At 35.7% G+C, this 16,695-nt stretch overlaps 1 protein-coding gene across 1 annotated transcript in view; it reads right to left on the bottom strand.

Moving 5' to 3' along the window:
• The window catches only part of DNAH7 (dynein axonemal heavy chain 7), a 108,898-nt gene that overhangs the window by 53,983 nt on the left and 38,220 nt on the right, over positions 1-16,695 (bottom strand). Inside the window, exons 20-31 of the mRNA XM_065669959.1 lie at positions 16,075-16,273; positions 14,594-14,734; positions 11,506-11,718; positions 10,480-10,589; positions 9,841-10,009; positions 8,491-8,593; positions 8,262-8,389; positions 6,812-7,024; positions 5,960-6,058; positions 3,382-3,630; positions 3,062-3,211; positions 1,856-2,038 (exon numbers count right to left, since the gene is read on the bottom strand). Coding sequence (XP_065526031.1) covers positions 1,856-2,038; positions 3,062-3,211; positions 3,382-3,630; positions 5,960-6,058; positions 6,812-7,024; positions 8,262-8,389; positions 8,491-8,593; positions 9,841-10,009; positions 10,480-10,589; positions 11,506-11,718; positions 14,594-14,734; positions 16,075-16,273 — 1,957 coding nt within the window. The remainder of the gene's footprint in view (positions 1-1,855; positions 2,039-3,061; positions 3,212-3,381; positions 3,631-5,959; positions 6,059-6,811; positions 7,025-8,261; positions 8,390-8,490; positions 8,594-9,840; positions 10,010-10,479; positions 10,590-11,505; positions 11,719-14,593; positions 14,735-16,074; positions 16,274-16,695) is intronic.

A 16,695-nucleotide genomic window follows, 5' to 3' on the forward strand; every position in this document is an offset into this window, starting at 1 on the left:
GGTGCATAACGGGGCTACAGAACAGATGGATGGGGCAAAGGCTGCATCAAAAGGAGCATGACCAGCAGGTCCAAGGAGGTGATCCTGCCCCTCTACTCTGCTCTTGTGAGATCTCACCTGGAGTATTGTGTGCAGTTCTGGTGTCCTCAACATAAAAAGGACATGGAACTGTTGGAACAAGTCCAGAGGAGGGCCACGAGGATGATCAGGGGACTGCAGCACCTCCCATATGAAGACAGGCTGAGAAAGTTGGGGCCGTTCAGCCTGGAGAAGAGAAGGCTGTGTGGAAACCTCAGAGCAGCCTTCCAGTATCTGAAGGGGTCCAAGGATGCTGGAGAGGGACTCTCCATATGGGGTTGTAGTGATATGACAAGGGGAATGGATTTAAACTTCAACGGCTGAAGTTCAGGTTAGACACAAGGAAGAAGTTCTTTGCTGTGAGGGTGATGAGGCACTGGAATGGGTTTGCCCAAAGTGGTAAATGCTCCATCCCTGGCATTGTTCAATGCCAGGTTAAGCAAAGCCTTGGGTGACATAGTCTAGAGTGAGGTGTCCCTGCCCATGGCAGGGGGGTTGTAACTAGATGATGTTAAGGCTCTTTCCAACTCCAACTATTCTATGATTCTACAATTCTGTGTCATCTTAAGCTATTTTCAAAGGGTTTTTTTCTATCTACAGGAACATAACATAACATTCCATGTTAAAACACACAGCTTCTGGGAGTATTAGAAGCTGGTATAAAGTGTACAGTGGGACCCCGTGAACTCTGAGACACACAAGGTTCAAACTTTGCTTTATTATTTCAGCCAACAGAAGACCTAATGTCAAAGACAGATTTTCTTCTTACATAGAATTAGTCTCCAACATTAAAATCACAAAAGATAATAAGCTAACTACTAGTGTGCCTAAAAATTGTTTTTTAATTGTTTTATGTAACTTTGAAGTAAAAAGTGCTTCCCAGGATGACTGTGCAGTGTCCTGGGTTCAGCAATAGCAGTCATTTTTCTCCTTCTTAGTAGCTGGTGCCGTGCTATGTTTTTGACTTTCAGCCTGGGAACAACGCTGATAACACCAATGCAATGTTTTTAGTTGTTGCTCAGTAATGTTTACTCTGACCAAGGACTTTCTGAATCTCATGCTCTGCCAGGGAGGAGAGGAAGCCAGGAGGAAGCAGAAGAGGAGCCAAAGAGGTATTCCATACCACAGCATGTCATGCCCAGTATATAAACCAGGGGCAGTTATCTGGAAGGGCTAGATCACTGCTCGGGTAGGGCTGGGTATTGGTCAGCTGTTGGTGAGCGGTTGTATTCTCTTCCCTTGTTATTTCCCTTATCATTATTATTATTGGTGGTAGCAGCAGTGATTTGTGTTATACCTTAGTTACTGGACTGTTCTTATCTCAACCCGTGGGAGTTACATTCTTTCAGTTCTCCGTCCCATCCCTCTGGGAGTGGGGGGAGGAAGAAGGCAGGGGGTGGGAGTGAGCGAGCAGCTGTGTGGTTCTGAGTGTGGTTCTGAGCTACTGGCTGGGCTTCAACCACAACATGCAGATATTTGCTCTGTTCATATTATTATGAACCTTTTTTCATATTAAAGGGGTTTTTTTGTTATTTTTTTAAAGCAATTGTTGGGTTTACCAGAATTTTTCTGGGATGTAAATGATTTTATTTTTCTTGTCAGGCACATGCCAAACTGAACAGTTACAGGGTCTTCTGTATATGTAATTTACATTACATATGTAAATATGTAATTTGTCACATTATATTGTAAGATTATTAAAAACTTAAACAAGTAAACCATGTTAAAATGGGCAAGAATGCCTCACACTAGACCATTATCAAAGACAAATACTTACAGTAGCAGGAGAAGCAACTTCTAAATCCATTGGCTCAAAAATAAGACTCATCTGATCTGACATTTTGATGATCTCTCCACTCATAAGGCACAACTTTTTATTATCATCAAGCACAGTATTCATATTCTCAATCCATACTGCATCCACTGGCCCATCAAAAATCAGCCATTTTCTATCTGGAGTCTGGTTAACAGAAAATATTTTTAAACAAATATCTGCAATTTATTTGAATATGCTTACTGTAAAATAAATAGTTCTAAAGTTGTTTTCTACAAAAAATAATTCAAAATTTCAGTTTCTGAAATTACAATCTATATTCACAATTTAGTTCTATAATGTTAAAGCATATACTGTATTTAACTATAGAAAGTTAATATCTTTGGCTTCTTTCAGTTATACTCGCAATACAGTACATTGCTTCTGTCAAACTGCAACACAGACAAATAATTTGACTTACAACACAGTGAGAATGTTAATACAAGTTACTACTACTTAGTAATACCTATTACAGACTTACCATGGAAGTCAATAGGACTAATTTAAGGAATATGGCAATATCTAAATGGAATATATAGGATTTGTTACAAAATAATCAAATAGTCATAGGTGCTTATTATACTTCTTACAGAAAAATACAAGGAAGTTACTCAGTTCTGCAAATGTTATTAGAGATGGTAAACTCTGCACTGATCAACTTCAATATACTATTTAGATTTATAGTCGAAGAGTTTGATAATACAATCACCAACAAAGGTCAAAGTATCAGTCAGAAAGATACGTCTTGTATTATACTCGCTGAAAATATTTCAACGGACTTTAATGGAAGGTCAGCCAAAAGCCATACACAGACAGCATTTTATTCCAAAATAAACATCGAAATGCCATTATACATTAATAGCACAGATCTGAGCCAAATCGGACAAAATATGGGATGACAATATAGTAGAAAATTTAAATATTCATTTATTTATAACATACAAAAAACCAACCCCTGGCCCTTTACCTTCACATAAGGATTTCTGAAACACAAATCTTAATTCACCAGCACCCAGAAACCACTTTGCATGGCACTTGCTACAATTCAGTCAAGCCAAACTGCAGTCTCTGCATTCAAATGATTAAGCACATGAATCCTAGAATTAAAATCTAAAAAGTATAAATTGAAAAGTAATTTCCCAAAACGCTCTAAGCCCGATAAGCTCTTACTTGAGAAGCAGCAAATGCTCTGAAGTTCACTGCCAGGACACCGTCTGACCATTCATGTGATACTGGATCAAATTGTCCATACAGCTGACCCATAGTTATGGATTTGGGATTTAAAACAGCGATTTGAACTTTGTTTTCTTCCATCAGCCCCTGAAGACACAAAAGTCATAAAATCTTTTAACCCCAAACATGTGATTTATTATGCCATTTGTTTTGGTTTTATTTTTACAGTTATATATTATTAAATATTCATAAAAATAAAAATAAAAATTGATTGAAAATAGTTTTCATCAAAAATATTTATAAAACTATTTAGATACCTTCTTACATATGTCTCCCAATGCTCCTGCCAGAACTTTATATGCACATGTTTTTCCTCCAAAAGGCTCACCAACTATCATAAAGCCATGACGCACAATCATCATCTCATATATCTGCAGGATCTTCATAGTAAATGCATCAGTCATTTGCAAATTCATAGCTTCACAGTTTGTTTTGATGGCTTCTAATAGGTGATTGTAGTCTGGTTTTGGTAGCTTCACACCAGGAAACAAATCAGAAGTAATACCCTATCCAAACAATTAATTAAAAGTATACTTAATTTCACAGTAATTTGGTTTGAAACTCATGCAATCAAACCTTTGCTGACACTAAGCAAACTAATACCTATTTTGATTAAAATTAAATAGTTATTAATTTCATGTCACCCTTGCATCAGCCAAAATTCTGAGTTTTAATTTATTATTGATATTTATTTCATGCATCTTTTTCATGTTTACCTGGGCACATAGAGAAGCAATTAACTGCCTAAGTATATTCTTTCCTGATAAGCATTAGCTTTTATTAAAATAGTTTATAAAACTTGCAGGTAGAAATTGGAGAAAATGTTATCTTTTTTCCCTAAATAACTGAATGTGTTAAAAATCTAGAATAAAAAAAAAACCTGGACAGATCATAAATAATTTAAAAAAAAGTGAAGGAGGGTTTTGAGCAAAACAAGACTTGGAAAGCATGTTATCATTTGCATGCTCCTACATAAACACAGAAGAGTTATATGTATCTCAAGCCAGATGCACCTGGCTACACTGGACACCTGAACAAAGGCAAAACCAGCAAAATTAAAACGAATTACAGAGGATATGGGGATTTCCCATTTCTTTCAAGCAAGATATATAAATTGAGGGAAGAAATAACTATTTTTCATAGTAAAAATATAAATAATTCTTAAAATTTAATTCAGTATTTTAAATTACATTACTACTGCTGAACTCTTTATAATTCTGTCTGTATCTGATAAGAATTTTAAACAAAGCTATTGCATTCTAGAACTAACAGAATTAAGCTATTACAATAGCCACATAGTGTAGGCCTAATTTACTGTTGAGTCTTAAATCTGTCCCCCAGTGGATAACTAATTCCAGTGACATTGTGGTGTCATGCTCATTCATCGGTGTTTTAGCTTGTAACATGTATCTGTTCTGTACTGCCACAATCATCTACTTTAATTCTATAAGCTTCACATTCCTTAGCCTTCTTTTGCTGTTTCCAAGTCAATAATGTGATACTCCCTAGTTTCAACTTAGAGTATTTTGCCTATTTGGGGGATATGCCAAGAAGCAAAATATTAGTATGTGCAAGGCTATTTTATCTCTAAACCATTTCTTAATTTATGACAATGAAAAACATACATCTGAAGTATTACTTCTTAAATATACTTGATTTCTGTACACTAAATTGTTAACATTGCTATTCTTATTTTTAAAGACTGAAACAATTAGTGAAGATGCTTCAGCTTTCCCAGACCTCTCCTAAGTTTATCTCCGCTATTTCCAAACTTACAAGAATATGAATTCTCCCTTCATCTCATGACTTGTTTTCAGGAACAAGTGTTCAATTTAGGCAAACTCTTCTTTAGATTAGAGTAACAATGTCCAGAAACATAGGTTCAGTTTTTAATTCATGATATTTTCATATAATTTTGGGCAAGGCAATTATCTTCTATAGATTTCTAGGATTTTCTTCAGATTTCTAAAGCTTTTCCTTAAAATTCCTAAAGGAAAGAGTTTCCACACTACTTTCATGCACCCATGCATGTTTTCTTATGGAAATTGCCTCATTTTTTTCCATAATAGAATTACACAAAAAAAGTATTACACACTGCACACACAAAGGATAAGGCTTTTAGTTCCCAAGCATTTATATATACCAACATAGGTCCTTTCTTCTTTTTCTAACAGAGCACAGAAATCTTACAGCTACTGAGGAAGATTCCAGACTTTTCCTCATTAAGTTCACAACTCACATCTGTGTTGGAAATGTCTAGATAGATCAGAGGTATATTAAACATGCCTATCCTGTGGTAACAGATTAGAAATCCAATCTAAATGGAACATATTTGGACACAGGCTGTTAGCGCATTCTGTAAATCAGGTGAGTGAGTTACAGATCATTTTCTTCAGCTCAGTTCTACAGTGAGATCAACTCATGACAAGAATGAATGTGGATCACTTAGTCTATTTATTATTTGATTTGAGTCTATTTACTATTTAGATTTTTCTCTTATAAGAGAAATTATAAAGAGAAAATAGAAGACTACTAGTACCCAACTATTTCATAAGAACACTTATAAGGCATTCTGAAATCTTGACTATATGACATAAAAAATAGTAAGTTACCATTTCAAGTGGCAGACATAGCAGAAACTTTTATTGGTCTAACCCCTCAAAAACCAAATGCTTGCTATATTTGCAAGGAAGGAACAGTTAAGGCTAAGTTTTAAACTAATTACAAGCTACATTAAAAAAGTCTTTGGACCATCTCTCTAACAAACCTTGTACTTTTATCAACTAGTATTTTTAGCAAGCACTTTACATTATTGAAAATCTGTATGTTTTCTACCTCAAAAAGTGGTATATCATGAGACAAGAATTTCGGCAGGTTGACATCTGTAATGGATCTAAGGAGTAAAATTTCTTCATCTTCCGATGGATATTTCAGCTAAAGGATGCAAAAAATAGTGTTAGTTGATTTTTATAATTTCAAAACCCAGATGTTACACTTGTTTGTTTTAAAGAACACTTCCTGATTTGCAATTACTTTGGCAGGTTCAGGTCCATTTGATAACCTCTTTTGCCCCTGTAGATAGTTTTGTTACTGATTCTGAATTCTGTAGGGGGGGTTGTAATATTAGAATTATAGGTTGCAAAAAAAGAATGGAAGAGAATTATAAATTATATCTGTCTGTCTAAATAAAAGGTACTGAATTAATAAAACAACAGCTTACGTTTTTGTAAAATGTATGCACTCATCTACAATGTAAGCCAAATCAAAATACTACATCCTACACCGTAAGAGTGTTGAAAGTCACTTGGCGGATATTAGCCAGCATGTTACTGCAAAGTGTTCACATACTATGGCAAAGGAACCTGGTAAGAAAGGCAGCACAAAGCAATAGCCAACATGCCAAACAACTCAGTATATCTGCATTTAACACAAATTCTGGAAAGATAATCAGCACGCTTAATAGGCACATCATTCAGTGACAAGTGGTGTGGTGAACGGCCATAGAGGTGTGGTGAATGGCCCAGCAGCTTTACCTCTTCTTGACTTTCTACAGCTTATGCCCTAAGATATACCCTTTTCATTTGCATAGGTACCACCGGATGAAATTTTAAACAAGTACTTGCCATTATGTAGAATGTAACAGTATATTCTGTTACAAAAGAGACAGGTTACTAAAATGCCATTTACCTTCAGGTTGCCAGCAGCAGTGAGTACTGATTTCACAGCTCTCATTCCATAATCATAATGGTGCTGAGAAGACAGCTGCTCTGAACACAGACGATATGTGGCTACAATTTTTATAGATAAAGGTCGAGCAGTAACAAACCCACAAGAATAAAGAACAATCTCTGCAATCATGGCGTAATCAGGAACCATCATAGCTACCGTTCTAAAGAGAGCCTATTTAACATACATACAAAAAAAAATCACATCAGAAAAACCCCACATACTACATTATTATATACGACTTTTTTACACAGCTTAAACTTTCCCTATTTTTCATATTTAACCAGAAAGTTTTTTGAATTATCCTCTTTCATCTATAGAAGTAGTATTTCTGAATCTTCTATTCATGCAATTACATCAAATATTATTTTCTTTCATTATTTCATTAATACAGTCACAGCCAATTAAATTCAACTATCACAATTATGACTGCAATATATTTAATGGCTTTTCATAGATGATTAGAAATACTTTCTTTTCCATTGTGACAGCTCATGGCTGTAGGTCTTCATTCAAGGAAAAAAACACATAAAACACCACAAGCTCTGTAAACAGACAGGGGAGTGCAATACAACTACCACAAATATGGTGATGCTGTCACACTCTTACTAGCATTGTTTAGCTGCAGCCCATGCTTCAATTTCACCATTGCTCTACCACACAAGCATCAGAAGATTTTTAAACAGCTAAAACTTTCACTACTTTCCATATCTACCAGAAAGTTTTTTGAATTATCCTCTTTCATTTATACAAGTAGTGTTTCTGAATCTTCTCTTTATACTGTGTTAGTGAGTAAACTTCCCATACAGTTCTGAGAAATATTTATAAAGACTGCATTTTTCTATGGTTTTATTGATTTACCAAGGTATTTGGCACAGCTTTCCTTTTCTTTCCATGGAGACAGGACAGATTTATTTAAAAGGGTAAGAAAGGATGTAGCACTCTTGTAACAATCACTTAAACAGAATAGAAATCTCTGACATTCAAAACACCATAAGTCTCATCAGATCCAACCAAAATATCAGAAAAACCAGAAACGAATAACAGCCCCCCCCCCCATTTTTATTCAATATTAAGATATTATTCACTGCTTGTACACTACAAAGCATTGGTGCTTAGCTAAGAAACACATTCGAGTAGGGGTTTTTTAAACTTACTTTCTTTTGTCCTGACAGTCAGACCTTGAATCAAGCAGCCTGACATTTTAAAATTCACTTTATTCCTATTTTCAGGCTAGTCACTCTTTTAAATTTATTTTTCCTCTAAGATTATTTTTTTTGCTAGTATGGTCAAAAAATGAAGGTAACCAATGTTAAGCACTCAATAGTTTCTATATTAGACAAAAGTTTATTTCTTGTTTTACTTTCTGCAATAGCTATTAAAAGAAATAAAATTACAAGTGTTATAATACCTTAAGATTATCAGGAAGCTCTGAACGCCCAGCATAACCAGGATTCATCGTAATGAAGACTGCACATGTAGGGTTCAGCTTCAGTTCAGTTCCTTCAAATACTATTATCTCAGCTCCTGAGTTAATGCCTATGGAGAAATAAAAACTAATGTCATTGCTGGGCAGGTTTTGTTGCATCTTTATTCTTTGTCATATGTAAGTGAAAATTATGACTAAAATAACAGGTTACCTCTTTGGATAGTAAAAATCTGCTGAGCAACCACAGAGAGTACCTCCAAATCAATCCTGTTGAATTCATCAAAGCAAGCCCATGCCCCACAAGTCAATAAACCCTAGAAAAAACAGACATATGACTAATTACTAGGAAACTACTTATTTTGGACATACTGATCAAAACAATTCTGCAACAAGAAAAAGCTTTAATGTGCAAAGAAAGGACTTATATCCATGATCCAGAGCACTAACTTCTAAACAAAATCACTCTGGAATGTTTCAAAAAGAATTACAAAAATTTAGAAACACAGTTTGCTTGTAAAAAAGCCCAAAATAATTAAGACAAAAAAACCTGTACAAACTAATATAAAATCCTTATTCTTCTGTCATATGCAAAGTGCCTATCAAACACATGCATTTTGTGTGTTTTACCTTTATAGATAACACTGCGCAACACTAAACAAGCCTGCAAACAACCCTCTCTTATTTTGTCTATGCTAACAGGGCTTAAAGTGACAAAAAGCAATGTAAGGACTTCTGCAGAGCTCAAATGCACCGTTTGGTTATAAATCTCACGGTATACCATGTTATCTAAAGTGCAATTAAAGAATAATTCTCTTTTCCTACAGTTCTGGTTAATTTATAGGGTTTTTTTCTCAGATAAGCTCCCCAAATACTACTGTACTGTCTCTGCAGCACTGGTAAGTAGCCTTTAACAGTATCTCATGCTTTGCTACAAGTAATTCTAAAATTCCCATTTAAGACACAGAATTTTGCTTTCATAATTCTAAATAAAAACTCTTCATTTAGCTTATTTTAGTGAACTTTCATCATGCTGAATTTTGAAGTCACATCATACTAATGCTACCTCTGACTCCGAAGGTAAGAATAATGCCAGGGAGGAAAGCATGCTTGCTCTATTTTTGTAACATTCTGTTCCAAAACGGGACACTGGGCTATAAGACACATGTCTCCATTCAGAATAGTTTTTCATAATACAGAGGTATTTACTAAGGCTAATATTGAAATGAATATGTGCTTGATTTGTATAATACAATGACTCTTTAAAGTCCCCTAAAATTTGCAACCAGGTATGAAAAATGCACCTATTGAAATAGCATCTATGTTGCCTATTAAAATAAAATTGCTATGGTATATTTCACTTTCAAAGCACATAAAAAAATTCTGGTATCTATCTCGGTTGGATTCTTACTTACAATAAGATCTATATGCACAATACTAGCATTATATAGTAGCCTGGAAATGGCTAAAGGTACATTTAAAATACCTTAAGACAACTACAAAAGCTAGAATAATAAATGGCTTTTATATAACTGAGAATACAACCATCACCATTTATCCAAACCTTAAAAAATTTTCCTAGCTCAAGGTAATCCAATCCATCAGAACAATTGAAAACCACACACTGTTTAGCTACAGCTTTTGCTAAATCTTTTGTAGTTTCTGTTTTTCCAGTCCCAGCAGGACCTTCAGGGGCACCTCCAAGATGCAGGTGTAGTGCACCAAATAGGGTTCTGGAAACGAAACAATACAATAATTGGAGGGTGAGAGGGGTGAGGGAGGCAAGTACAAATTTTTATGCCATTTTTCCAGCTGCTCTACCTTTTATAGAAACTTTACAAACTTTGTTTCATGTCTCCATTTTCCTATGATAGTACAGGTTACTTGCTTCTGGCCAGCTACAGTTTACAAATGTGTAGCAATGTATGAAGTTTACAACAGAGAATAGCTTTCCACTATCTATATCGTCTTGTAATTTATCACTAATTATAGCTTCACAAAAGATTTAATTTTATCACAAATTTAAATTAAAATGTTCATATAGCACCAAAGTTATTCCACCAGAAGAAATGCAGCCTATTCTAATTATGCATATTAGAACATAAAAAATACAATCCTGTAGTAATCTATTCTCTGAACTAATTAAAATATCTCCATTAAATAAATTCTTGCATTCAGTACATTCACTAACTTGTGGGTTTACCTGTAGCATCTGTCTGTAAGTGGAGTAATAACCAGCCGAGGGGTATTGCCAAGATATTCATATCCATACCTCAGTCCAGCATTAATCATCTTTGTTTCTAGATGCCCTTCCTAAGAAACAAGGCATTCATTTTATAGAAGAATTATCCCCCCCCCCCCCAAAAGAAAAGCCAACAACAAAACAAAATAAGATGCCCCCGCATACCCACAATTCAATACAATTTCTCAAGTTCCTTATCAGGCCTGATGCTCTTGAAACATCCGCTTGCTTTAGGACACTAGTTTCAATGTGACTTTTATAATAAAGACCCCCATAACAATTAACAGATACTAAAGTATCAAACATAAGACCATTTTTTACATTAACCATTATCCATAAGAAAGTCCTACTAACCATATAGCAGAGTAGAACTGTCTTATTAGCTACTTAAAAGGTTAATGACTTTCTAAATGGGTAATCAGAAATAATCGTCACCAGCAGCTACAGTTACAGTCAGTCTGATGACTGATACGGCAACATACAATCTCTACATATAAATTTTTTAATGTCACATGCAATTTCCTCTCTAGTATGGGAAATCTTATCCTGATGCTTGTAAAAATACCATATTCTACCACTATCCAGTATAAAGAATTATTTTCTCAATAAATGTAATGCTCAAAATAATATTGACAATGTCACATGAAAAACTCGGACTGAAAATTGTCATCTCTATAGCATTCTCTGTCCTGCAGAATCAGACAACCAAAATAGTCTTTGACTGAACAAATTCTGCCTGTAACCCCCCTGCAAATTCAGCAAATGTGCTGAGACTCAGAAGTGATGAAAAAAGTAGTTTTAATTAAAAACTGTGTCTGGCTACTGGCCATTCTACTTAGCAATCCATAAAATGATTGGTTACAGGCATTATCTTATCAGCAGAAATTCCAACAGTAGGTTAACCATTCTCAGTGTAAGCAAGCAAGCAGAAATTGAAAAGCTGTGAATAGAAATTACCTTCTAATAGGATTGAGAGTTATCACTTACCTCCCAGTAGTACCTAAGCTGACTTAACCATTCAAAGTCATCCTCATCTTTGACTTTCTTGCTTACTAGAGATGCAATAACATCCCTAGCATGAACATCAAGCACAACAAGTGCTCCTAAAGTCACTCGATTCTGCTGAGACAGCTCTCCTCGCACCAAGGTGACAATGTCCTCAATTTGTTTATTATTCTGTTTCAGATAATCCTCTAGTGCCTGCAAAAACGTTTACAAGTTACGAAGTTGCATGGATAGTCATAAGGCATGATTATTTTTTCTTAGTATTACTTTTATCTCTCTGTATTAAAAGTTCCTTCTCACTGTAGTTCAACAATCTTCATTCAAGTTCAATAGGGTTTTGGATTTGGGTTTTGCGGGGGTTTATTTCCTACTTTTAAAGAGCCATATGTAAAGCATCAATGATATGTACCTGGAAACGAAACAGCATACACTTTTTTCTTCCCAGAACACAGGAAATAGTCCTTAACTTTTTATACATTTCACATTATCATAAACAAAATGCCATGTATGTTTTAAATATCTATATATACAATATCCTGCCTATGATTAGGGGGCACTGCCACCTCAGAAACACCTTTATGTCCCACTACAGTCAGAAAAAAAACCCAGTTCTAGAATTCAAAGAAGTTAACAAGAAAATGCATTTTCTTGTTAGTTTTTTAGTTTATTTTCTTCTGGTTATAGTCTGGGTTCCGTTAGTTTAATCATTTCTTTTACACTGTAATTGATAGTTTCTTTCATGCTAATAAGTTCCTGGTAAAGGAAAGGGCTTGTATTGTGACAGTACTTAGATGCGATTTAAGTGCTTTACTGAACTGAAATTAAAAAGTGGGAATAACCTTAGCAATGCATTCACACCAAAGCATGTTCCTATAGAAGCATAGCTTCTACTTGTCTGGAGAAAAACTCATCTAGGCCTGTTTTAGATTTTTCTCCCTGCTAGCCTGCTTAGTCTCCAAACACAGGCACTGGTAGCCCTCAACAGACTATGAGGTTTTGAGATCTCTCAGCTAGTTATTTTCCAAACATTAAGTATCAAAAATCATCTGCTTAATATGACTTCTTTCTATACATGAGAATGAAGCAACAAACACAGAGCTCAAAAGCAGATCAATTTCTAGTGTTGCATTAGAAGTCCTGACAAGCACAAAATCTGAACTATCTCTCTCAAGTCAGAGATAACAACCCACCTGCTTACCACCAAGCTTTCCCCAGCAAACATGAGATATTACTTATTGTACAGATTATGTCCTCAACTCCTATATTAGTAACATTCCTCAGTGCTATCCTTCTGACCATATGATTGTATATCACTGAGAATGCTCATGTCCAGCAGGACAATGATTTCAAAATTTATGAAACCCCTCTGGTTTTATACAGCATCTTATTTCATTATTTGGTGTGAATAAGAAATTTGCACCTGTGATTTATGTACAAAAGTTACTTGTTGGAAACAATTCAAAAATGTTGAAAAGCGAGCATGAGTGTTTACATGTGCATGTATGTGTGAACACGCAGAAACATAGAATGGTTCGGGTGGGAAGGGACCTAAAATTAATCAAACAGCTACAGATTGGGTGGAAAAGTGATCCAGAGCAGCCCTGCAGAGAAGGACTTGGGGGTGTTGGTCAATGAGAAAATGAACATGAGCCGTCAGCATGAGCTCACAGCCCAGAAAGCCAACCGTATCCTGGGCTGCATCAAAAGGAGCATGACCAGCAGGTCCAAGGAGGTGATCCTGCCCCTCTACTCTGCTCTCGTGAGACCTCACTTGGAGTAGTGTGTACAGTTCTGGTGTCCTCAACATAAAAAGGACATGGAACTGTTGGAGCAAGTCTAGAGGAGGGCCATGAGGACAATAAGGGGGCTAGAGCATGATCTCATACAAAGACAGGCTGAGAAAGTTGGGGCTGTTCAGCCTGGAGAAGAAAAGGCTACTTAGAGACCTCATAGCAGCCTTCCAGTGTCTGAAGGGGACCTAGAAGGATGCCAAAGAGGGACTCTTCATAAGGGATTGTATTGATAGGACAAGGGATAATGGATTTGAACTTAAAGGGTGAAGTTCAGGTTAGATATAAGGAAGACGTTCTTTACAGCGAGGGTGGTGAGGCCCTGGAAGAGGTTGCCCAAAGAAATGGTAAATGCTCCATCCCTGACAGATTTGGAACAGATTGTCAGGAGATGCAAATGCCTCTCCACCACTTCACTAAATACAAGTCCCTTTTCACAGCAGAACGAAGATTCTGGGCTGAAGCCAGATGAGCAGAATTCCCACTACAAGAGAATTTGATTGAAAGCTACAGGAAGGACAGGTTTCATTGCATGCCCATGTACAGAGAAGACTTGATACAGACCAGCACAAGAACTTTTGTCTAGGCTAAGAATTCTATAACAAACATTCCCAAAAGCACATTAATTAATTTAACCATTGCTTAACTTCCTCTAAAAATCTCTAAGATTAGCTGCCTCATCTGATGGTGGCAATTCTGGAACACTTCCAAATACAATACGGGAAAACATTAAGCCTTAGTGATAAACAGTAGAAAGGTTCTACAAAACACATATCCTGAATCTTAATTCAGTGCCTTAAGTACCTTTATTCTCAGTAGCATTACTAGTAGATAATAAATTCTGTACCAGTCAAGCATATATATTCATTATTTGACAATGGTGAGGATGTTATGTATCTTCTAATGCTAGTCCTAGTCCATCTGCATAAAAAGCTCTTAATATTAATGAAGATAAGTTAGACTTCTGAACCAGAGATGAACAGACAAGCTATGCTAGTCCATACCGCCTGAATACCCCACTGGGCTGCTTTCACAGAAACACGTCATCTACATGTTGTCAGAATGCACTCGGACATAGTGCAGAAGCATCAGTGCCTATATCCAAAAGCAAACACTCACATCAAAATCTTCAAGGATCACATGTCGGGTAGATCTTTAAAGAAAATACTCAAAAGATTTAACCATTACATTGTACACCTATCCATCCAAAAAGGTTATTACCAAAGGTCTTATTTACTACTCCATTATATCAATTTGACATTAATTTTAACAATTCTTACCACTTGGCCATTTCTAATAGACGTCTGTACTTCCAGGGTCCAGAAAGTCTGGGATACGCAAAGAACTGTTTGTCCAGGCCACTCTCTTACCCAATTAATACGTGCAGTTTTTGGATAAGCTTCAAGTGCCTCCCCAATGACCTAGACAGCAAAAGGTACACTATAACTACATATGAAAGCAGGTAATATTCAGATTTAGAATTTAGGTTAGGTTGTGTTGAATAATCTGGATTCAGACTCAAAAAATCATCTCTATAATAGTGATAATTTTGCAAGCAAATCTGTCAATAAAGCTCAAAAGCCCCAAATGTCAAAGTATCAACGAGTGGTCACACAGAATTTCTGAGAATTTCTCTACACATTCTAAAATGATTCTTGCCTTCAGATACATAAATTTTATACATCCATCTACAATGAAACTAGAAAACAAGCACAAACACAATTTAGTTAGAAGTAGCATCCCACACTGAAAGTATTCTCATCTATTAATCCTAATAAAAACCCAGAGCTTTTCATTTTGCAGATGATATTATTTAAACTTGTATCTAACCTCAAGTGTATTTTCTAATAACAGAATGATTAACCTGGTTCTAGTGCCACTCAAAGATAATCACGATGAAATCAAAACTTGCACTGGAAAAAACCTTCCAGTCTATACCAACAGGTCATTTTCCTCTCATTAACAACACCCAAGAAAGAACAGTCTTATTATCAACAAACTCCTCAACAAATTTAGATGGCTCCTCAAACAGTGAAAACAACCCAAGTGACTATCTACCACTCGTTTTGCAGCTCCGAGCCTTTTTGCTTTTAGCAAATCTATATACACAATAACGTTTCTTAGTCATGCACCTCAGTTTGTCCATGTATGCATCAGACAGATCAGGTTATTCACTTTATTCTGTACTGCTATGCCACTACAATAATTAAACTCTTGTAACTGTAAGAAAGCATGTGCACATTCAATTACATCCCCTGACATTTAAAAGGACTATAAAAAAGACAACAATAGAGATGGTTAAATATAAGACACAGCAATGAGACACTGTAAACACTAGAACAATAAAATCTGAAGAGTTAATGGTCTTGATTAGCCATAATTAAGAGAAACAGTAGAACAAAAAAGAGAAAAAACCCAAACTCCGGGCAAACTTTCAGTTTAATCTTGTCCCTTAACGTGACACCAAGTGGCATCAACCATCTCTGGCAAAGTGACATCAAGTGACATCAACTGACATCAGCAATCTCTGGCAAATAGATCCTTGGCACATGTGTTTTGTACTATTTAAGTTTAAAGAATTTTAGATAATTTTATGACCAGTAATTGACACCAGAACTAAAAAACTATGTAACCTTTAAAGACTGAATTCATTGGTTTAATGTTGAGGCTAGGTGCAAAAGAATAAAAAGTGATTCCAGTATAAGTTAATGCTTACTGAAGAAATCACTAGCCTAGAAAAGAAGACGTTGGGACTTGTTACCCTGTGGATAGACTTCAGCATAGCTTTCTCCAGTTCAACCAGCCATCTTTCAACCTGCCCTCTAGCTGCCGATGTCGAGATTGTCTCTATGAGTTCCACAGTCTCTCCTTCATGACTTTTAATGTGTGTAATATCTAATGCATCAGTAAATTGAACTTTTGCAATTCCTTCAAAACACTTTTTCAAGTGAGGTTGTACTCTAGAAAACAAAAATAGTATTAAACAGCTACTGACAACATTTTCTTGCCAATACTACCAAAGAGCTAACTAAACAAACAGCCAAAAAAATCCTGAACCATTTTCTTAAATGATCATTCCAACTTTGTTAAAATGTTTATTCTCACCAATAATTCTTGTGTACTACCCCTGCAAGATGCTTACCACAATTTTGGAAGATGATTTTAAATATGTTAAATATTAACTTTTGATCCCTGTAATATATAAACTGGTGAAGATAAACAAATATCCTTTAACTGCTAACCCACATACAGTACACAAAATGCCATTATTTATACCTTCCCCGCAAACTAGAGTAATTGTCAAGGAATTTGAGTAAAGCAACCAGGTATGACCTTAACACAATACCTTTTCCCCACAAGATCTCTTGCCCTGTTCATTGCA

Source organism: Lathamus discolor, chromosome 3 (assembly GCF_037157495.1).
Source record: "Lathamus discolor isolate bLatDis1 chromosome 3, bLatDis1.hap1, whole genome shotgun sequence".
Taxonomy (NCBI): Eukaryota; Metazoa; Chordata; class Aves; order Psittaciformes; family Psittacidae; genus Lathamus; species Lathamus discolor.